This window comes from Lontra canadensis, unplaced genomic scaffold (genome assembly GCF_010015895.1).
Source record: "Lontra canadensis isolate GAN:19392208 unplaced genomic scaffold, GSC_riverotter_1.0 scaffold65, whole genome shotgun sequence".
Taxonomy (NCBI): domain Eukaryota; kingdom Metazoa; phylum Chordata; class Mammalia; order Carnivora; family Mustelidae; genus Lontra; species Lontra canadensis.
The window spans coordinates 1,684,818-1,706,195 of record NW_022631059.1 but is presented as its reverse complement, the minus strand read 5'-3'; the positions used below and the strand labels follow the sequence as shown (position 1 = coordinate 1,706,195).

General features: G+C 61.3%; 1 protein-coding gene across 1 annotated transcript in view; it reads left to right on the top strand.

The window, feature by feature from the left end:
- The window catches only part of CDH4 (cadherin 4), a 136,270-nt gene extending 117,994 nt beyond the window's left edge, over positions 1 to 18,276 (top strand). Inside the window, exons 8-15 of the mRNA XM_032878710.1 lie at positions 4,999 to 5,184; positions 11,253 to 11,506; positions 12,044 to 12,186; positions 14,579 to 14,812; positions 15,530 to 15,763; positions 15,848 to 15,987; positions 16,463 to 16,627; positions 17,820 to 18,276. Coding sequence (XP_032734601.1) covers positions 4,999 to 5,184; positions 11,253 to 11,506; positions 12,044 to 12,186; positions 14,579 to 14,812; positions 15,530 to 15,763; positions 15,848 to 15,987; positions 16,463 to 16,627; positions 17,820 to 18,026 — 1,563 coding nt within the window. The 3' untranslated portion in view covers positions 18,027 to 18,276. The remainder of the gene's footprint in view (positions 1 to 4,998; positions 5,185 to 11,252; positions 11,507 to 12,043; positions 12,187 to 14,578; positions 14,813 to 15,529; positions 15,764 to 15,847; positions 15,988 to 16,462; positions 16,628 to 17,819) is intronic.
- Positions 18,277 to 21,378: the final 3,102 nt, after the last annotated feature.

The window sequence follows — 21,378 nt, the reverse complement described above, 5'->3', positions numbered from 1 at the left end:
GTCCTCGTGTGTCCCGTGTGGCGTGGGCGCCTGGACAACTCATGGGTCCTGCTTGTGGACAGGCTGTCATTCCTGGTCCTCTCTGGATCCTGACTGGGCTCCACTGTTCTCACCCTAATCCTCCTCTATGCTAATGTGACCTTCCCCTGGGAGCTCTGCGGATTCTGGCCTCCGAGCCGGATTTGTGCTAGACGAAATCCTCCCTGTCCCTCGGGCAGCTACGTTTGAATTCGGGATTACCATCTGGGCGAGACACTCTGTTCCAATGATCTTAAAATTCCTTCTTTCCCAAATATCTGTCTTCACCTCCTGTGAGGCATGGGAGAGGCTTTTCCTGTGCCTGAAAATCTGAAAAAATTAAATTAAAAACTCATTACGGCCAGGGGAAAGTTAATAAGAAAATCCTAAGCCAGATGTATCAGCTTAAGGCCCTTCTTTGTGAACCTTTATTAAACTTGCACAAATTAAAATAGACTCTTGGAATAAACTTCACCAGAGTGTATGAGGAATTGGACTCTGGGACATACAGGTCTCCCCCATACCATGAAGTCCAGGGAAGGACGCCCCCCCCCATTCCGGAGCAGGCCAGTGTGGAGCCCAGGCCCAGCGTGCTACCCCTCGGAGGTGCACCCGAGAGACTCGGCTCTCAGGTGACCACACCAGGACCCACCCAGTTGTCTGATCCAAGAGAGAAGTGCCCGGAGGATGCACGCGGTCACGAAACCTGAGGGCCAGGGGTGTCAGGCATGGAGCCTCCACCAGGAGCAGCCCCTCCTGTCACCGGCACCAGGTGTAAGGACCAGAGCCCCTGTGCCCCACATTGGGTGGGACACTGCCACCTGCAGATGCCAAAGCAAGAGGCCTCTGCCTCACTTGTGAACCAGTCAGGCAGGCGCCTCTGACTAGCAGGTCCTAGGTCACCTGACCAGCTCATGGCTGGAGAGGAAGTTGAGAAAGCAAGTCCTGGAAAATAAAGATGGGAATTCCAAAGGGGATAGACAGCCAGGCAGCCTCACAGCTGTCCCCTACACTGGTCCTGCCAACTTAAACAGAAAGGAGACACCTCATGTCTCAGAAGCTGGAAACGTCTTCAACTGGAACACTGACATCAGGTACAGTTGGATCCAGGCTCCCACAGCCACCAGGAGACTCCACTGAGCCGTGCTTCTTCTGAGCCAGCGGCATTCTCATGCTGTGGATGGCAACCCCACCCAACACCTTCAGGCAGGTGTGGGCACAGCACCCACGCCAGAGATGGGGGCCACCAGAACTATGCCCCGATCGGCCAGTGTCGGCTACATGCCCACTTCTGAATTACTGCAGTGGGGGGTTGAGGGGTCTAGAGCAGGGATCCACAGTCTTTTCTGTCAAGGACATAGAGTCATTATTTTTTAGTCCGGGGCCATATGTGCTCTGTCACCATTACTCAACTCTGTTACAGATACTATGTCAACGAAGGGGCATGGCCCTGTGCCGATAAAACTTTATTAACAAAGTAGGCAGTACCCTGAACTTGGCCCAGGGGGTTGCCAGCCCCAACGCTAGCTCTCCATTCCCTCCAAGCCCCTCAGGAGAGTCAGGTGCTGTGGCCCCAGGCCCACATTTGGTGAGCCTGGTCATCCCTCCCTCTGCAACAAGAAGCTGGGCCCTGGAGCCCGGAGCCTGGCCAGGTCTGCACACCCCCGCACAGAAGGCCCGACATGGGCCAGGAGCTTTGTGTGCGGTCTCCTCCATCCCCGAGCCCTCGGAGAGATGGGGTGCCCATTCTGTAGACGATAAAACCAATAATTCTCATTCAGCCCCAGTGGAGACGGCCTCCTGCTCTGGGGACATGGTGACGTCCCTGCAGAGGGAACGGCCCGGGGCACAGCAGGGAAGGGCTGGGCAAGTTCTACCAGCAGGAGGCAGGTCTCTAGGACGGCTCCAGTGACCCAGGCTTGCCGCCACCGTGAGCAGATGTGTCCCAGCAGGGCTCTGACCTCGTGGCCCTGCCAGCCGCTGCAGTCACCCTGCCCCCCTCACTCCCACAAATGCAGAGGGGCCGCGTCGCAAGCATCGTCTGCCTCCTCCAGGCCATCCGGGGGACAACTCTGGAGGTTTGCAAAGCCCCCCACTCCCAAGGTCCTTCCACCCCTTCTCTGCCCAGCTCCCACTCCCCCGAGGACCACTGGAGGGCATCACCCCACACCTGGGTTCCTCCCGAGAGCTCCTAGGGACCAGGTCACCCCCTTACCGACATACACACACTCACAGCCCAAAGTGGCCCTGAGCCGCCCCGGGCCCCCAGCCCCCAGCCCTCCCTCACACTCCCTAGGTGCCTTCCAGAAGCCTGGCTGGGGTGGAGCCCAGTTGCCAGCCTGCGGCTCCCGCTGGCGGGTCAGGTGCGGGAGGACAGCGGGGCACCTGGGCCGCTGGAGAAACGGGAACGGCGACAGCAACGGGCAGGCCATCAGCTCGGGATGATCGCGAGCGCTGGTGCTCCCAAATCCCACAACGGGGTCTCGGTGCTGCTGAGTGGGACTGAGTTGGAGGGCCGCCGTCCCATCCAGCACTGGGCCCACTGGACGAGATCCCACCTGGGATAAATTCAGTTTTTCCTGCTGACAAGGTGATGGTATCGGCGTTAGAAGGCTCGCCCGTGCCAGGAGACAGATGGGGGCTGTTGTCTGCGCCTGCGTGGTGGGCTGTGGAGTTCCCTGTGGAGCAGGGAGGCCGGGGGTCCAGTCCTGTGCTCTGGCCCTGGAGGCAGCCGGCCTTGTGGGGGCTCGCAGTTCCACCCTCGCTGACCATCACTGCTCTGGGCGTCGACTGCCTCATCCACTCGCCCCTACCACAAGCCTGGGGACCAGGGCCCCCCGTGCCTCGCTCACAGTGGGGGACAACAAGCCCACACCGGTCCTTTGGGTGAGTCTGCACCCACCTTCCCTCCTTCTCACCAGCAAGCGTCTCCGGGAACAGAAGCTGCTGGGCCTCGGCACCCCCATCTGTCCGTGGACGGTCTGCCCAGCAGATGCCATCCCTTGGACACACGTGCCAGGTGGCCGTCCTTCAGCGCCACCCAGCACAGACAGGACAGGCTGAGCTGCCATGCTCTGACCTTGTGGAAGCCAGAGAAGGACAGAGCCACCAGCCTCGATGTCTCTGACACGCAGCCACTGATGCCACCCTCGGCCTTCTGGCTCCCGTCCCTGGAAGTCAGGCCCCTGTGTTCAAGCCATGGCGGCCCAGTTTTCCATGCACTGCGCCCCAGAACCCCTCCCCAACCACCAGCTGAGGCTTGAATTAGTAAGTGTTCAGGGCAGAAAACCATCACAACCATCAAGGCCCAGTCTCTCTGGGAGGTACCAAGCTCCCGACAGAGAGAGCAGGAAGCCTAGACGCCACATGGAGAGAGGTCCCGCTGCCTGGCCCCGTCTCGCCCGCAAGGAGAGGGTCCCCTGTGAGCCGGCCCAGCCAGCCAGGGCTGCACGCAGGGCCCCGAAGGGCACATGCAAGGGCTCTGGGCAGATGTGTGTAGGGGTCTGGCCCTTGGGCTGCAGTCAGGGCTGGATGTGTGTGAGGGACCCCGGATGGTGGCTGCGGCCTCAGGAGCCCCTCTGTGGCGGAGGCCACGTGGCTGGCTGCCCCACGTGACCCTCGCTCAGGGGCGGGAGCTGGTTCTGGAGCAGGCAAGGCCCAGGCCTGGTGCCCTAAGCGCACAGGAGGACCGTCTCTGGCTAAAGCGGCTCCATGTCTGTCCTAGGGCGTGCACAGGCATATTTGGGTCAGAGCCCCCACGTGGGCACGAGGCAGGGTGGCTGTCCTGGTTGTGACCAGGAGGCTTTGTGCCACAGCAGGTGCAGCAGGGGCGGGGGGTGGGAAGATGAGGCTCGGAGCCAAGCTGCCTGGGACATCGGCCAAGCCCGTGCAAACGCCTTCCTCCCCATCCTGTGACCCCGCCGCCGTGACTGGGGGCTGGATCCTTAGAGCTGACACTGGGCGCCCCATTGTGGGCCCCAACGTCTCTTAATCTCTCTTGCTTCATCTGTAAAACGGGGATGAGGGCGGGGCTACCACGGGGAGTGGGAGAGGTAATGCTCCGGCAGCGCAGGTCTGGGCGCCCACACCTGGTGGCCGCTGTCAGCTGCGCCACCGTAACCACAGTCAGACACCCGAGATCTCCGTCCAGACTCTGTCTGCAGGCTTTGTGGTTCGAAGCCACACTGTAGGGTCAGGCCCACCACACAAACTGCAGGACCTGGTGCGAAATAAGGAACTGGGCCCCTAGTTTGCAAATTATTAGGAGTTTCAAGACACTGAGACCAGAGCGTTCAGGCAAACTCGGGCCCTTCCACAGGGCCACGGCCGCACGGGCCGCACGTCAGTGGGGCCGGCCCTTAGCAGTGATTCTCACTCGGAAGGGGGTGCCCAGATTGCTACCGGCACCCCGACTCTCACACACACACACACACACACACACACAGCATCTTTCCCTGCACACAATCAACTCAGCCACGTGAACCACAACCACTGACGGGGGTGGGGGCGTTCAGCAGGAGAAAGGGCTCTGCGTTTGGTATCACACATCGGTGGCTGCAGACCCCAAGCCCTGAGCTAATGGTGGGACCGCCGGGATGGCCGGACCCTGGCCAGGACCATCCCGGGGAAGGCCCCCAATGCTCTCCAGCTCCCGTCCTGCAAATGTTGAGTTTCTCCTGCGTCGCCACTGTTGCACAGGCCTCCAGGGCACAAGGGGACAATCTGGGGGCTTGGGGGGAGGCCAGTGGGCATGTGTGTGTGTGTGCAGGTGGAGGCTCCGTCTGGAGGTGGGTGGTGGGCACAGCTGGAGGAACCGGAGCCCTCTGGGGATACCACCATGCCCACGGAACGGGTGTGGGAGTCCCTGTACAGAAGCAGCTGGAGACTGAGGGCATCCCGCAGGGGCTGGTAGAAAGTCCCTCCTGACTTCCCCAGGCTCCCGCAAGGGTTGAGGACACTGTCTTTCCTTATGTTCTGCAGTACGCGGGGGAGGTCCCGGAAAACCAGGTGGAGGTGGTGGTCGCAAACCTCACCGTGATGGACCGAGATCAGCCCCACTCGCCCAACTGGAACGCCTTCTACAGGATCATCAGCGGGGACCCCTCCGGACACTTCAGCGTCCGCACGGACCCCGTCACCAACGAGGGCATGGTCACCGTGGTGAAGGTGGGTGGTCTTCCTGCCGGCCGTCGCGGGTTCTGTCCCCTGCCATCACCCGGGACATAATGGACAGAAGCGATACGGCTCAGTGCGAGCCACCCGACGTCTGGGCGCAAAGGACTGCGCCCGCCTGCTCGTGTCAGAGGCAGGCTTCACGAGGCCTGGTCACGCGACCGCCAGGGACTCTGCGGCCTGACCTGCCCCCTCCCCCAAAAGATCACTTTCCCGTGCCCTCCCGGAGGGTTGTATTTCCGCCTCAGTCCACTAATGCGTGAAGGCCATCGAGAGCCTGTGCCATGTCAGACCGTCCTTGCATTCCTGAGATAAACCCAGCTCAGCCGGGAAGGAGCACGTCTTCGCAGTGCACGGCAGGCCTTATCTCTCTGAAACTGAAGACCCCTGTGCTTTCCTAGGCAGCAGAGGCCCCTACCTCTCCTTCCCCTTACGGCCTTTATCCAGCACTCGGTGTCGAGACTATAGACGAATCTCGAGAAACGTGCTGGGAACAGGGGTGGGATGATGAGGGGCAGGGAGGGGGGCTGGGGGACTCCCACCTCTCCAGCGTGGCGGTGGAGACATGCGCTTGTCACACGTCACAGATGAATCCCACCCTACAAGCGCTGGAACCCTGAGCACTGAGAGCATGGGCGGCCGTGCTGTCCGGCGGAGACTGGACCCCATGTCCGAGCCACACTCACCAGCTGGGCCACATGGCTCTGTGTTCCCTTTTCTCCTTGTTATTCCACACGGGCTTTTCTCTGAACTCCGCACTTAAAGTCTGTTTAAGGCAAGATGCTTCGTCTTAGACGGCATTTCGGGTTATTTTCACTCCCTCCGGTGGAGACACGGTGTTTTCAGACATTACCTTCCGGGGGGGGCAGGAGGGGGCATGGGAGGTGTGAGGCGGTTGGGGGAGTCTGCTGCCGGCTGGGGCGGGGGGCATATGTTCTTGGGTTCCCGGGTGGCTCTTCACTCACTTACCCCTGGCATGGGCCCATCGCCCTCTCTGTGCCCCAGATGCAGGGCCTATGCCCGGGGCTGTCGCTGACATTATAGCGGGCCCTGGCTACAGATCTGGTACAGCACCCGGCACATGGTGACAGCAGAGCTGACAGAAGCAGCTCCTGTCCTCACTGTGAACATCGTCACCGTGGATACGGGACGGCTGTGCTCCCACGGGCTCCCCAGGGTGCAAGGAAGGTCCCTTCAGTCCCACCAGGATCCCCGGGACCCCCAGAGGAGTCGGGCCACCTGCCGTGTTCACGCTCTGCCACCGGGGCCCGTCACTGCCCCAGCCTTCCCGTCATCACACAACCTGCTGCTGCTTCCAGCCCCCTACCCCAGGTGGAGGGACTCCTGGACCGCGGCCTCCGCTGCTCTGAGGGTGGAGAAGACACTGGGTAGACGTGTGTGTGGTCAGCCAGGCCCTCGGCTACCTCACACAGATCCTGGCTGCGTCGTCTGTCAAAGGCAGTGCCCGGTCACCTCAGGCGGGTGTTCCTGACCCCTGCCCTGCCCCCCACGCCCCTGAGCTCCATCCTGCCCCCCATGCTGGCCCGCCACCTCTCAGGCTCTAGCCAAGCTGGGGCACAGCCACTCTGCTGTCAGACCACCGGCCCCAGTGGGCGTGGGCCCCGTGCCCAGCCTCCTCAGAGCCCCTCTGCCACCTCCCCAGCCTCCCCCGCCTCCAGCCACGACACCACCACCTCTTCCAGGCTCAGACCAACCCCAGGCCCTTTCTCCTGCCACACACCTGGAACACAGCCTTGAAGCAAGCAGCGTCTTTGGAAACAGAGGACAAGCTCCAGCCCCAGGACCTCGGGGGGGCGGGGGCGCTGGCAGTAGCCCCAGGGAACAGGCGGGCCAGAGGCACCCCCCCCACCAGCCCAGCCCCTGCAGTCCTGCTGTAACAGCCCCAAGGCAGCAGTGCACGGGAGCTCATCGGTGCCTCCCCGCCACCCGCCCCAGCCCTGCCCCGCACAGCCTGCCCCCGCCGGGCAGCCTCTCCAGAGGCCGCAGACCAGTCCCTCGCCTTTTAGCGGAGGGTCCTTGCCGCATCTGGGGAGGGGCCCGGCAGAGACCGGGCAGCATATCCGGCCACTCTAACTGAAACTGGTGGGCCAAATTACCTATCGATTTCTCCATTACAAATATGTTTTATTTCACCCTCCTGTGGACGTTAATTGGCCATAATAGTCTTTCTGGAAGGTCTTCTCACTCGGACGGGTGACACGGTCTTAATGCATGACACGCAACATTATTCCGTGTCCCCCGGGGACATGAACCGATAAACAGGGAGAACGATTACTTCCCTTGGGTGCTTTGTTCGGAGGGAAGAGCCACCACGATTTTATGAAACCGTCCACTGCCATGGAGAAGCCCCGTGCCCAGACGGCTCTCTGAGGGCGGGGGGAGGGGCCAGTGGCGTCAGCCGCTGTTGGTGTTTTGGAGACCCGGACACATCGGGGACGCGGGGGCTGATGTGGGGGCATCTGTGCCCAGGATGGCGGAGCCACGCCACCCCTGTGGGAGCGGCCCCCGGTGTGCGGCCTGAAGCCCCAGGCGCTGTCCTTCAGTCCTTCGGCTGCCAAGTCACCCCACACTGGGTGCCTCCTCAGACGGGCTGCCCGCTTGGGCCCCTGAGGGTCCAGCCTGGGCAGCATGTGTGGGCACAAGGCGTGCCGCACACGCACCTGAGCAGCGCCGGGCCTCGTGCTAGGGGATGAGCAATGGGGATGGCCCAGGGGGGTGTCCTCCCCCAGGCTGACCCCCAGCGGCACCGCACTGATATAAGGGGCAAGCAGCCCCCTTCGCAAGGGGCTGTCAGGGCAGGGGAAGACATCAGCACGACAAGGTGTGTGCCACAGAAGGACGTGGCATCTCACGGCAGGACTCCAGGGGGCCTTCGGGAACCCCCCCTACTCAGGCGGACAAGGAGATCACGCCCGGAGAGGATGACGGGGGTCAGCCCGGAACCCCGATCTCCAGAGGGCATCGGCCTCCAGACCCTCCTGTCGGGCTGGCATCGGGCTTCCGGGAACCCCCGGCCCCATCCCCTGTCATCATAAAGCCCTTCTTCTCGTACTTAATGCCGCGTCTGTAGCCGCACTGAGAAGGCAAAGGGTCAAAGCACCAGCTGTAAGGTCTTTAACGCTCACCCAAGCCAAATGCTGAGCAGCTGGGGGACCCCGAGGAGGCTGGGGTTCGGGTTGGTGGGGAGAGGCGCCGCCGGCGGCAGGCACGGGCTCCTGACCCCGCAGATCAGCTCCTCTCCAAGCAGAAACACGCTGTTGTGTGCGTCGTGAGCACGTGCGGGCGCCCAGCAGACAGAGGGGAGGGTCCCGTCCGCACCGCAGTCTGAGCTGTTAGCTTGTTCCGGCCCATCTCCTCTCCATTTCTTGCTGAAAGAGGTTTTCAACTCCCAGACCTCACGACCATGCATCTCTATGTAAGTCGGATGCGTCCCACTCAGTAATATGTTTGGCCTCCGTACGTGCACGCTGTCACAGCTGTCACACCCCTGACGAAAGCAGCCGTGCGCCCTTCGTATCCTCGGATGCGAGTCTGTTCCATGTCCTTTAACTTTCCTCAAAGTGTCTCCTTGCCGTGGTTCTTCAGATCCGGATCCGAATAGGGATCATGCAGTTGGTTGAGCACCTCTTGACTCTCTCATAATCTAGAACATTCCACCCAGTGTTGACCTGTCACAGACACAGGTCAGTTGGCCTACGGGAGGCCGCATGTGCCGGACTGTCCAATGCCTTCTGCCTGGTAAATCTTGTTCCTCGCTCTCCCACAGTTCCTGTAACCTGGGATTAGACCTTGAGGACAGGCCTTGTGCCTGGGGCTGGGTCGCATCAGGAAGCCCGTGGTGCCTGGTTGTCCCACTCTGGTCATCCAGGACCAGTGGGCTCAGGTGGTGACAGCCAGTTCCCATCATTCCCATCATTCCCATCACTGACTCTTCCCCCTTATGATCAGCCAGTGGTCCGAGTACGATGCTTTGTACCTACAAATATGCCCTCTGCCGTCAGTCTCCATCCGGTTTTGTCGTCTACTGGTGACCCTTGTGCACGTAAATGTCTTCATTAGCGAGTCAGAATGGTGCATTTAAAATTCTGTCCTTCCTTGGCTGGAATTGTGTGGCACACGCTTAGCAAGTGTGAGTCAGGTAAGCATTCTGACACAGGTGGTCACCCCGGGATATCCAGGGGAGCCCTGGGCTCACAGCGTGTCTGGGAGAGGGAGGCAGGAGGTCAGGGTCCTGGGAGCCGTCGGGAAGAAGCACAGGTCACAGAGGGCCTCCGAGGGGCCAGGCCGCCGCTCTGCAGGGGGAGGCGGGCCCAAGAGCACGGGGGCCTCCCAGAGCCTCCAGGAGGACCCAGCCCTACCCACACCCGACGGCCCCGGGATGCTGATTTTTTACCTCTGACCTCTAGAACTGCAAGATGACAAATTTGTGTTCCTCTAAGCCACAAAATCAGAACGGGAAACTAATACAGAGTCCAAGAGAAAGGCAGAAGCTTCTTTTGCTGCCTTTACTGGTCCATTCAGACCAGCAGCTGTCCGCGTTCTCTCTGCTTACGGCGACTGCTGTAACCATTTGCGTCAAGCTGGGCGTCTTCACACAAGACATGACCCTCTCACACTTCTGGAAGTCGAGTCCAAAAACGGGCTGAAACCAGAGAGCACGCAAGTTTGTGCCCCACCCCCCCGGGGCTCTGGTGTTTCCATTGCTGGCTTTTTCCAGGTTGGCAAGCCACGTCCTGACTCCGTGGCTGGTCCTCCGTCCTCAGAGCCAGAGCCGTCTTTGCCTCAGTCCCCACACTGCCTGCTGCCTTGCCGAAGGAGCCCAGCCCCCCTTGTAAACGCCCTCGGATGCTACTTCAGGCCACCTGGGTAATCCCAGGCCGGCCCCCAGTGCAATACCCCGAGCTTCATCAGTCCACAAAGTCCCTGTGCCGAGGAGGGCGACACAGTCACAGAGTCCAGACCTTTGGACCTAGATGTCTTTGCAGGCCATCTCTCCAGTGAGGACGGGTCCTTAGAAAGCAGCATCCAGGCCCCAGAGGTGCTCGCTGCTCACTATGGTTGGGCCCCGTCTTCTCGGGGGCAGAGCCAGGAAGCCGCACGGCCCAGCACGCACGGCCCAGCACGCACCCACCCTGACCGTCTCCGTCCCTTCCACCGATCCAGAGGGTCATTCATTTCAGATTTAACTCCAGAGGCGTTTACTTCCTTCTGATGACGTCATACTTGTGTTTCTTACACTGAAAATCTTACTTCCTAACCACATCATCACACGTGTTTATTTACTTTACCCTACGTTATACATAAAAAGCTTTAAAAAGTTAACAAACCCCAAATCACTACCCTCAGGGAGAAGGCCAAGTGAGCCGAAGTTTCCTTTGCATTGATTCTTGTCCTTAAAATAAATCGTGTCAGGACCTACCATCTAAGCACTGTGCCCTGGTCACCTAAAGCCGTTCTTTTCCTGGGAGTTACGGTAGACTGTAGACCCCTTCTAGCATTTGTCAGTCACAGTCCTGGAGCCCCAAAAGGGTGTAACCAGGAATCATGTTCCTGCAGGAGCCACGTGCAGAGGGAAGAGAACCCACATTGCTGGTGAGGGAGAGCCTGGGGCTGCTGTGCCAAACTACCAAAAACTGGGGGGGGCTAGAACAACAGAAGAGACTGCCCGCTGCACCCAGCAAGGGGCTCCTAGACAAATAGCCATGGGGCCTTGACCTCACCAGCCTGGAGGGAGCAGCACCTGCTGAGAGCTGGCAGTGGGGAGGGGTGCCACCCCCTGGGGGCTGGAGCCCCAGGAGCCCAGCTATGGCCCTACCAGGACACGATGGGAAGGCACAGTAGGGTCCCTTACCCCAAACTCTCCTCCCATTGGCAAGCCCCATGGGAAGCCAGAGACAAAGGAGGCTGGAGGTAGCTTCCCTTGGGACCAGCATCATGGGAGGAGGGGGCGCCGACCCAGTGACCCACGCACGGTTTTCCCCTCTGAGCCCACCCCGCCGGTACCCGCGCCCGCTCACTCCTGCGGGCCTCTCTCATTCCAGGCAGTCGACTATGAGCTGAACAGAGCCTTCATGCTGACTGTGATGGTGTCCAACCAGGCGCCCCTGGCCGGTGGGGTCCAGATGTCCTTCCAGTCCACGGCCGGGGTGACCATCTCTGTCATGGACATCAACGAGGCACCCTACTTCCCCTCGAACCACAAGCTGATCCGCCTGGAGGAAGGTGTGCCCACCGGCACCGTGCTGACCACGTTTTCGGCGGTGGACCCTGACCGGTTCATGCAGCAGGCTGTGCGGTGGGTCCGGCCTTGGGCCACAGGAAGGGGCTCCCTCCTACCGTTGGGCTCCCTTGCTTCCCACGCAGAGGATTCCCATCCTGCCCAGTGACACCTGAACCCCAGGAAGTGCCCGACCTGTGTCGTCCCTCCAGGCAGGGAGCCCCAGGAGCCCTCGTCCTGGGGACAGCCGGAACCCCCGTCCCGCGGGATCCAGGCGGTCAAGGCGATGCCACCGGCGCTCAGCCAGCCACGAGCACCGCGTGGTCGCCGCCCAAGAAGGTGGAAGACCTTCCCGCACCCGCAGCCGTCTCGCGAGTCAGGCTGGTTCTGACCTGGCTGGTCACCAGCTGTGACGCTGCAGGCCACCTACCCCTTCTGTCCCTCAGTCTCCCCGTCTGCAGAGAGGGGGCAAGGAGGGCATCTGCCTCCTGGGGTCCTTGTGAGGGTCGGGTGGGCAGGGAAACCTCCCCATGTCCAGGCGGGCGCCCCACAGTGGGTGGAGCTAGGGGCTCGGGGCCACTGTCCCCCTCACCACCTCACCTCCTCCCTCCTCAGATACTCCAAGCTGTCGGACCCAGCAAACTGGCTGCACATTAACACCACCAACGGTCAGATCACCACGGCCGCCGTCCTCGACCGCGAGTCCCTGTACATCAAAAACAACGTGTACGAGGCCACCTTCCTGGCGGCTGACAATGGTGCGCCTGGGTCTAGGGGGCTACGGCCGGGGGCACGCCCAAGCCTGGGCTCCATGGCCGGGAGACAGAGGGAGGCCCGCCCCCAGCCGGAGAAGCCAGAGGAGGGAAGCGGGGAGGCGGGCGCCACGCACGTGCCGCACGCAGAGCCCTGCCCTATCGTCCCTCAGCGCCCCCGCAGCCCCCTCTCTGCAGGCCTCCGAGCACAGCCGCTGCCTGACCACCAGGCTCATGTGCGGGTGCCAAGCCGTGCCCCTTCGCTCATGCGTGACGCTCCCCGTGGGCGCCAGGGAGCCAGGGTGGCAGAGGCGGCGTGACGTTTGTCCAGCCCTGTCTTGGCTGAACGAGACCCAAGATGCTTCTCAGCTCCCCACCTGGTGAACGGAGGGCAGCTGACCACATCCACGTGTTGCCCGAGCAGCCCCGTCACACTGACCACACACTGGGGGTGGGAGCTTCCCCTAAGCAGCCCCTGGGACGCCGCCCCCTGTGGCTCTGACCACCCATGACCCCTGCAGCCCTCTGTCAGAGCTGGGGATGGGAGGGGACATGAGGGGCCCCAGAGACTGGGCAGGCACCGTGAGAAGCCACACACCAGCAGCACAAGCCCTGGGAGCTTGGAGAGGGTGATGGTGAGGCCCCCGAGCCAGAATGAGGAGCCCTGAGGAGCCTGGGGCTGCGGGGGTGACAGTGAGCCAAGCAGGGGTGAGGAGGTCTGGGCAGAGGTGGCAGTAGTGGGGCCCACATGGGGCAGGAAGAGGAGTTGTGAGCATTGGACCTTCCAAGGGATGTGGACAGCATCTCCACAAGTGGGTGCTAGGACTCCAGGCCCTGAGGCCACTCCTCCCTGGACCCAGGGCATCCAGAAGCTGGTGAGGCCCATAGCCCCAAATACCCAGCCAACTCTGCACAGGAAGGGAGAGGGAGTGAGGGAGAAGGTTCTAGAACCAGGGATAAGTCCCAGCATCACTTAGTGGTGGAAAGAGATCTGACTGCTCTGTGCCTCAGTTTCCTCCTCCGTTGAGTGGGGACAACTCTACCCCCTCCCCCAGAGCTATGAGAATTAAGTGCTCCAGTGTCCTCAAAAGGATGGGGAGTGGGGACTGGCCCAAGTCAGCCCACTGGCCCTGCTCTCACTACTGCTGAGCTGCTCTGTGCCAGGCACAACCCATCAGTAGTAGACAGACCCAACAAAAGTCCCTCCCTTGCAAGGCTGACGTCCCCAGGGTCTGTGTGTCAGCTAAAACTAGGTTCAACTGTGTAACAGTGATAGAAATTTCAACACAATTGCAGCTTATTTTCTCCCACATAAAAAAAGACTGGAGACAGGCAGACCTGGGGGGCTAGGGTCAGGTTTGAGAAACCAGGCTCACTCTGGCCATGAGTTATGGCATGGCCCAAAATGGCTGCTGTTGCTCCAGTCATCACGACCACATTCTGGCAAATAGGAAGAAGAGCAAGGAAGGCAGGGACATGTTCCTGCATTTCTAAGAACGTCCACCCCCAGCTCACAAAAGCCAGAACTTAGCCATGAAGCCTCACTGCACTGCAAGGCTTGTTGAGAAATGTAGTCTAACAGCTGGGCGGTCACGATCCCAGATAAAATCTGGGGATCTGCTTCTTCTATTAAGGACAAAAGGGGAAATGGATATTGAGGGACAACTCAGCAGTCTCTTGTCCCAGTGAGATGAATGAGAAACAAGTCAACCAGATAATTTTAGGGAGTATGTTCTGGAAGAAAACAAAACAGGGTGTGGGAGGGAGGGGCTGGGCTTGTAGCTGTGCTCCTGGCTGTGAAGCGCTGACCGTGGGACCAGAAGGAACAAGCCAGGGGAAGAAGGGGCAGCAGGGGAGTCCCAGAGTTAGGAAGCGGCATGCGCAACAGTCCTGAGGTAGACTTCTGGCGGTCTGCTGTGGCAGGTTCTAGGACAGCGGTGCGCCTCCTGCTCCAGGAGCAAGAACAGCAAGAACGCTTGCACAAAGGTTCATTGCATAGCAAGTGAAAGCCAGGGCCTGGTAATCACCCACCAGCCTCCCTCCTGCCTTCCCCGACCTACAGGGTCTGCTAAAGCCCGGTCCTGAAGGCTGGCCAGGAGGTGCGCCGGCCCTGGCTGGAGGGGAGCTGCTGGGTTAGAGAGTGATTTCAAATGAACCCATGGCCAAAGCAGCAGAAAGCACAGAGGACAGAGGAATGGGGTGCAGGCTACTGGGCTCCTGCACTCCCCCCGACGGTGCCTTGATTGAGGGCGTCTAGCTTCGGGTATCGGGCTTGGTGGGGCTGGGGGCTGTCCCTGGGCAGGGCACTGGGGCTGGGTCTTCACCCAATGTGTATCATCGTGTGCCTGAGGTCGTGGGGGAGCCGCTTCTTTAGGATCACGCCGTGTCTGTCCCACAGGGATCCCCCCAGCCAGTGGCACCGGGACCCTCCAGATCTATCTCATCGACATCAACGACAATGCCCCAGAGCTGCTGCCCAAGGAGGCGCAGATCTGCGAGAAGCCCAGCCTGAACGCCATCAACATCACAGCGGCCGATGCTGACGTTGACCCCAACATCGGCCCCTATGTCTTCGAGCTGCCTTTTGTCCCAGCCACCGTGCGGAAGAACTGGACCATCACCCGCTTAAACGGTGAGCCTGCCTCACGCTCCAGGAGAACTGGACACGCCTGGGGTGCCGCACCTCAAGGGAGCCCATGGAAGAGTGAGCTGTGGAGACGGGGCCCTTTTCCCCCATGGGGTCCCATGAGGCTGGGGCCCCTGGCCATGTGCCAGTCCATCCCTGGAGGGTGCTATGAAGGCAGCCTGGCCCCACTGTCAGAAGGAACACAGCCATCAACACCTACAGCCCCAGCCACTCCTGTCTCTGACTGCTTCCTGCACTGGCCACTGACTGATGGGACCCCAACCGATGTCTTTCCGCAGGGTACTTCCCTAGATGCGGCCTTTTGGTATAAAAGGGCATCCAACTCCTAAAGTTTTCTAGCACTGTGAGGTTGCATCTAGAAAGGTCACGCCAATTTCTAGCTTCTCTGGGAATACAAGAGAGCACCTTGCCTATTTTTCTTTGGGAAGGTTTTTTTTCTAATTGATTTAGTAGAACTCTTTATATATTAAGGAAATGATTTCTTCATCCAACAAGTTGCAGTTGCTCTTTCCTTGAATTGCCAATGTCTTTTCACTTTGTGGAGTGCTCTAACGTAAGTGTGCATATATGCACGTGTGTGTGCGTGAACCAAAGAGGTATAGATTGTCATGCTATCAGACTCCGTCTCTCCCTTCGGATGTCTTGCTGTAATGGAGTGCTAGTTGTAGACTGAACAAAGCCTGTCCTTTCACTCTGGGCCAGGTGACTATGCCCAGCTGAGCTTGCGCGTCCTACACCTGGAGGCTGGCGTGTACGATGTCCCCATCATCGTCACCGACTCCGGAAACCCCCCGCTGTCCAACACGTCCATCATCAAGGTCAAGGTGTGCCCGTGCGATGAGAACGGGGACTGCACCACCATCGGCGCAGTGGCCGCGGCCGGTCTGGGCACCAGCGCCATCGTGGCCATCCTCATCTGCATCGTCATCCTGCTCAGTGAGTACGGCCCCGCCGCAGGTATGCACCCCCGCCCCCCACGCGCATGCGCACCCTGCTCACCGCGTGGCCCTGCCCCCGCAGCCATGGTCCTGCTGTTTGTCGTGTGGATGAAACGCAGGGAGAAGGAACGCCACACCAAGCAGCTGCTCATCGACCCCGAGGACGATGTCCGCGACAACATCCTCAAGTACGACGAGGAAGGGGGCGGTGAGGAGGACCAGGTGAGGCCCCCTGCACCTGCTCCCGCCACGCTGGCCCAGGGGGACCTCTCTCCCGCGGGCTCTCCCCCCCCCCCCCGCACCGGACCTCAGCCCCAGCGGGGGCTGTTGGGTGATCCAGCAGCCACGCACGGGGCGCCGGGAGTGTGAATCCAGGGGGCTGCCTGGCTGGACGGCAGGTCTGCGCTGCCCGTCAGGGGACTCGGGGCAGCTCCTGACTCCGCTAAGGCTCCGTGCCCCCTGAAGACAGAGGGGTGGGCGCACCCAGGAACACACGCACCATGGGAGCTGGGGTGCTCTGGGGCGCATCAGACTGGCGAGAGCGGCGGGGCACAGACCCCACACGAGCCTCGCGGTCGGGCTGACGGGGGCGAATCAGGGTAGGGCAGACCAGGTGATGGGCCAGGACGCCAGGCATGCTGGGTGCCCGATCACAACAGGACACCCCTGCTCCCCTCCTCGCCCGGCTGCCCCCCAGGACTATGACCTCAGCCAACTGCAGCAGCCGGAGGCCATGGAGCACGTGCTGAGCAAGGCGCCCGGCGTGCGGCGCGTGGATGAGCGGCCCGTGGGCGCAGAGCCCCAGTACCCCGTCAGGCCCGTGGTGCCCCACCCCGGGGACATTGGGGACTTCATCAATGAGGTGGGTGCTCCGGCGCGGGGGCAGGGTGGGGGGGCTGCGCAGGCCCCCCCCCGCAGAGAATGAGGTCCCGTGGCCGCATCGCGCTGGGACGGCGGGGCAGCGATGAGGAGGCCCCTCCAGGCCTGGGCTGGGGACCGATGCGGTGCGGCCACGCCCCCGAGACCCGAGTCCCTACCGCCTGCTCTCTAACGCCGATGGCGTCTTGAAGAGGGTCGGGGCGCGCCCCCACTACCTGCGAAGCTAACTGGAAGGGGACTGACACGAGCAGGTGGAGCCCCGGGTCCGGTGGAGACCAGAGAGACTCCGCGACCCTGGTCCGGGGCCGCAGGTCAGAGCTCGAGGGCACAGGAGCTGAACGGCTGACACAGCGCTTCCGCCGGGCCGGACTGAACTCGGAGCCCGGACGCACGCCTACTCGGTCGCGAATCGAAGGCCGGTTTTCAATACGGCTTCGAGAAAAGCCAGCCATGCCCACCGCGGGCGGCGAGGGCGCCCCTTCCCAGGGCGGGGCTGGGCGTCGAGGCGCGTCCTGCTGCGAGGGACTGCCGCGGGCACCCCGGCCACCGCTCGTACCGCTGGCACCGCTCGGGGACGGCCCAGAGCGGGCAGGAACGCGCGCCCCCCAGGCGCGGGGGCAGGGTGCGCGCACCGCCACGGTCACGGGGACCCTCCTGGGGCAGAGCAGGCAGGGGCGCAGAGGGAGGGAGGGAGGGAGGGCCAGGCCGCACAGGGGGTGGGGGCGAGAGGGGCCTCCAGCAAGACCTGCTGCGCCCCCCAGTTTTGTCCATGCGGATAGTGAACGCTGGAGATTTCTGGCTTCTGCCCACCTCAGGCTCATGTTCTGTGCTGCAGCGACAGGAACTCTGCCCCCTTAGGAGGGGCTGCACCTAGCCCCGCCACCCCCTCAGCCCTCGCGCCTCATGATACTGGCCTGGCGGTGCCAGCATCTGTTAGGTGCCTTCAATAGGCGGCCCTTTCCATAAACCCCATCCCTCCTCGGCTCTCCCAGAGGCCCCTCGGTTAAACACGGGAGCACTTACTGACCACCTACTGTATGCAAGGCCCAATAACGTCACCTTCCTGGCCTGCTTCCCCAACTCTGCTCCTGGGCATCCCTCCAAGCCACATTCCGTCAGGCCCTGGGCCAAGAAAGCACGTTCTCCACCCTAACGCTGTGTCCTTGTGACCCCAGGGACTCCGAGCCGCGGACAATGACCCCACAGCACCCCCCTACGACTCCCTGCTGGTCTTCGACTATGAAGGGAGCGGCTCTACGGCGGGCTCCGTCAGCTCCCTGAACTCGTCCAGCTCCGGGGACCAAGACTACGATTACCTGAACGAGTGGGGGCCCAGGTTCAAGAAGCTGGCAGACATGTACGGCGGGGGCGAGGACGACTGACGCCCGCGGAGCGGCCCGCGGGGGGTGCCGGGCTTCCCAACTCCCCGCGGACGTGTCATTTAGTGGTGTGTTAGGGGGTCCCTCCCCGCCCCAGCCCCCCAACAGTGAGCTGTCTGGCATGAACACGTCTCGCCCCGCGGCGCGCCACCCACCACAGTAGCTGACTGGCACCGAAGGACAGCGAGAGGCACTCTGTCTTAACTTGAATTTCTTAGAACAGAAGCACTGTTTTTAAAAAAAAAAAAAAAAATGAAAGTGCCTTTTGGTACATGTATCAGATTCCCTCAAACTCAGGAGTGACGAAAAGCGAGCAGACAGACCACGTACGTCCCCCCAACCCCAGTCCGGAGCGCCCCCAGCCCCAGCTAGTCCCAGCTCTGACGACACCAATTAAGGAATCGGGGAGAACATGTTTTTTTTTTTTTTTTACTTTTATTAAGAAAGAAAGTGGGTGATTTGCTTAACTAAATTTACAAAGAAAACGGGGTCCAAATCCCAGTAGGCCTTCTGAGTCCGCAAGCTCACTGTACACAGTTGGGGTCTCCTGGGCCCGCGCAGCCCCAAGGCTGGAGGGAGGCCAGAGGCCCAGCTGCAGGAGGCCCCCTGAGGGCAAGCCCATTAGGTCTACTAAGGGCAGCACAGTGCGCACGTGGCTTTCACCAAGTTTTTAGCTGCCCCCCGAATCCTGACGTGCAGGTAGCTGGGGTGGGAGGGCCGGTGCCCAGGGGCTTTCCTGATGCTCACTGTCTCTGCCCTTGGCTGTCCCCCGGGCCCCCCTGGTCAACCATTGGCCTCCCCTGGAGACAGATGTCACCCCAAATGCCACACTGGTCCTGTTGCCTTTGGTCCAGAAGAGTACGGCGTCCCAAGAAGCCACAGCCCAAACCAGCCAGTATCCTCAAACACCCTGACGTGAGCCCCCCAACTCCTCAAGGTCAGACTCCTAGAGGCCCCCGTCAAAGGCCCAGTGGCCCCGAGGGCTGTGCGGATGGCAGGGAGAGCTGGGAACACGCACCCCCGTCTCCGGCCACTGGCAGCCTCTCTCCCGGGCCCTGCCCCCTGGACCTAAGCCTCTGATGCTCATGAGCAGACGTGGACAGCCAAGATCTGCTCCAGGCGGCCAAACCGCCTGTCGCTGCTGTGCCGTCTGTCCCTCGGGTGTGTCCGGACCGCACCCACCTGAAACAACTGTCTCTCCTCTTCTTGCGACCCAGGTCAGCACCGAGCAACTGCTCGGACCCTCGGAAAGGAGCTGCCCTTTGCACGGGGGTCTGACACGCTCACCGTGTCCCAGGGACCCGCCGGGGAGGCCCTGCTGTGTGGGACCACTCTGGCCTGTTCACAGGCTCCCCAAGAAGGGGGAGGAGGGGTGTTCTGGCCCTGGGCAGGACTTGGCATTGGAGTGCCCTTGGGGAAGCGGCTTGGAGCCCCATCCCAGAGCCCTGCGTCAGGAAAAGCCCCGAAAGCCTGGAGAGGTGGGAAGGGCCGGGCTCAGCTGGCTCCTCATGCTCTCGGCCTGGGGGTCTTTGATGCAGTCCTCACCCTAGGGCCTGTCCCCGTGGCTAGGGTCACCCTGTTTTCCAAACAGCTTTGGCCTGAGAGGCGTACATGAGGGTAGGTGCGTGTGTGTAGTAGGCATGGCTGTGTCCCCACTGGGTGTCAGGACTCCTCCCCAGACCAAACTCCTCACTGACTCTACGGTTCTTCCAGAGCTGAGCCGGGCCTGTGGCCTGAGGGCGGGCCTGTAGCGGGCTCTGTCCCTGACCCCATCCAGACTGCCAGGCCGGAGGGACGGAAGAGGTCACCACGTCACATGCTGGATGCCCCTCCTTGTAGACCACCATCTGCGCGTCAGGGGATGGGTGGCCCACTGAGGGGAAGGGGCTGGGACCCCTGTCCAAAGTCGTGTTGTGCAGGTGCCTCAGGGCCAGGCAAGGACGGCCATCCCCGCATCTGGGGGCCGCCATTCCAGGGACTGCTGGTAGGGTCAGGGCTGGTGGGGCGTGAGCTGGAGTCTTCTGTTTCGTGTTTGGAAACTCCACCTTCCCGTTGAACTTCCAAGTGTGACCATGGTCTGGGAGCGGAGGCCGCTGCGGACTCTGAATTTTTGAGGCCCCCCGGGTCCCCAGGGCACTGGGCCTGAGAGGACAGAGGTGCCAGGCCTGCCCTAGGACCTGACCTGCTGCACACCCATCCTGCAGAACCCCATGCAAGTGCCCGTCTCCCCTGCCGCCCTCTGGCTCCTCACCCCGCACCCCTGCCCCACACCACCGCCAGGCCCCTGGTGCATTTTGCCTAAATCATGCAGGCTGAGGCTAGGGGACACTGATGGGGGACTTCTCGTGCCCGTCCCTGCTTCCAGACAGCTAGACAGCTGCCCCTCTCGTTTGCTCCAGCAGCCCCTGGGGGCCAGAAAAAGACGGGGCTCCCACGCCCTCCCACACCCACCTCGGAACCCCGTTCTGAGGTGAAGTTAGCATTAGCTAGATGCACAGGCGGTGTCAAACGCCTCTCTCACGTAGCTTGTAGACACACGTCCCTGTGAGCGGGGACCTCGCTGGCAAAGTGCTGGGGGCACAGCTTAGTTTCTGTAGGGAGTTTCGTTCTGTGAACAGGAGAAACCCTGCGCCGTGGGGCGGGGCAGCACGGACGCGGCCTCGTGGTCCCCAGCCGAGGACCCCCGTGTCAGTCTGGGCCTCACACCCCGCTCCTTGTCTTTCCCATGTCTCAGCAGATCCAAGGGCTGGGCCCCCCGCCACAGAAGGGTCAGGGTAACGGCCACACGTCAGCTCCTCGACATGCCTTGGTTTCCCTGGGGTGAGCACCGGCCCACACACCTGGTCCTCTGAGAGGGCAGCTCTGTTCTCTCCAAGGGGGAAGGTTAGCGGAGTCTCAACTGTTGTTGAGGCTACAAATAGCACCAAAAACCCCAAACACGCCTCCCGGCACAGAGCATCCTGCAAAGTCACTCGCACAGCGTGGGGCACAAAAGACAGGTCCTGCTCGGGCGACACGTCCCCCGGGGGGCCACCTCTGTGTATAATTGGAACGCGTTTCTTTTCCTTTCCTCTCCTTTTTCCATTCTGATTTTTTTTTTTTTTTGCATGTTTCTTTTTGAAAATGGACAAACTGTGTAACAGCCCCCGCATGACTGTGGTTGTTTTGGGGAAAGGTCCTGGAGTCCGACGCATTCAGGCTGCAACTCTGAGCATTGTGCAGTTAGGCAAACGTCCCAACTTTTTTTGTAACCGTCAACAGCACAACTATTTTGTATTGTCGTTTGTATCATTTTGTACCAAAAAAAAAAAAAAAAAAAGGAAAAAAAGGGAAGCGCGTCAATGTTTCCTCCGTG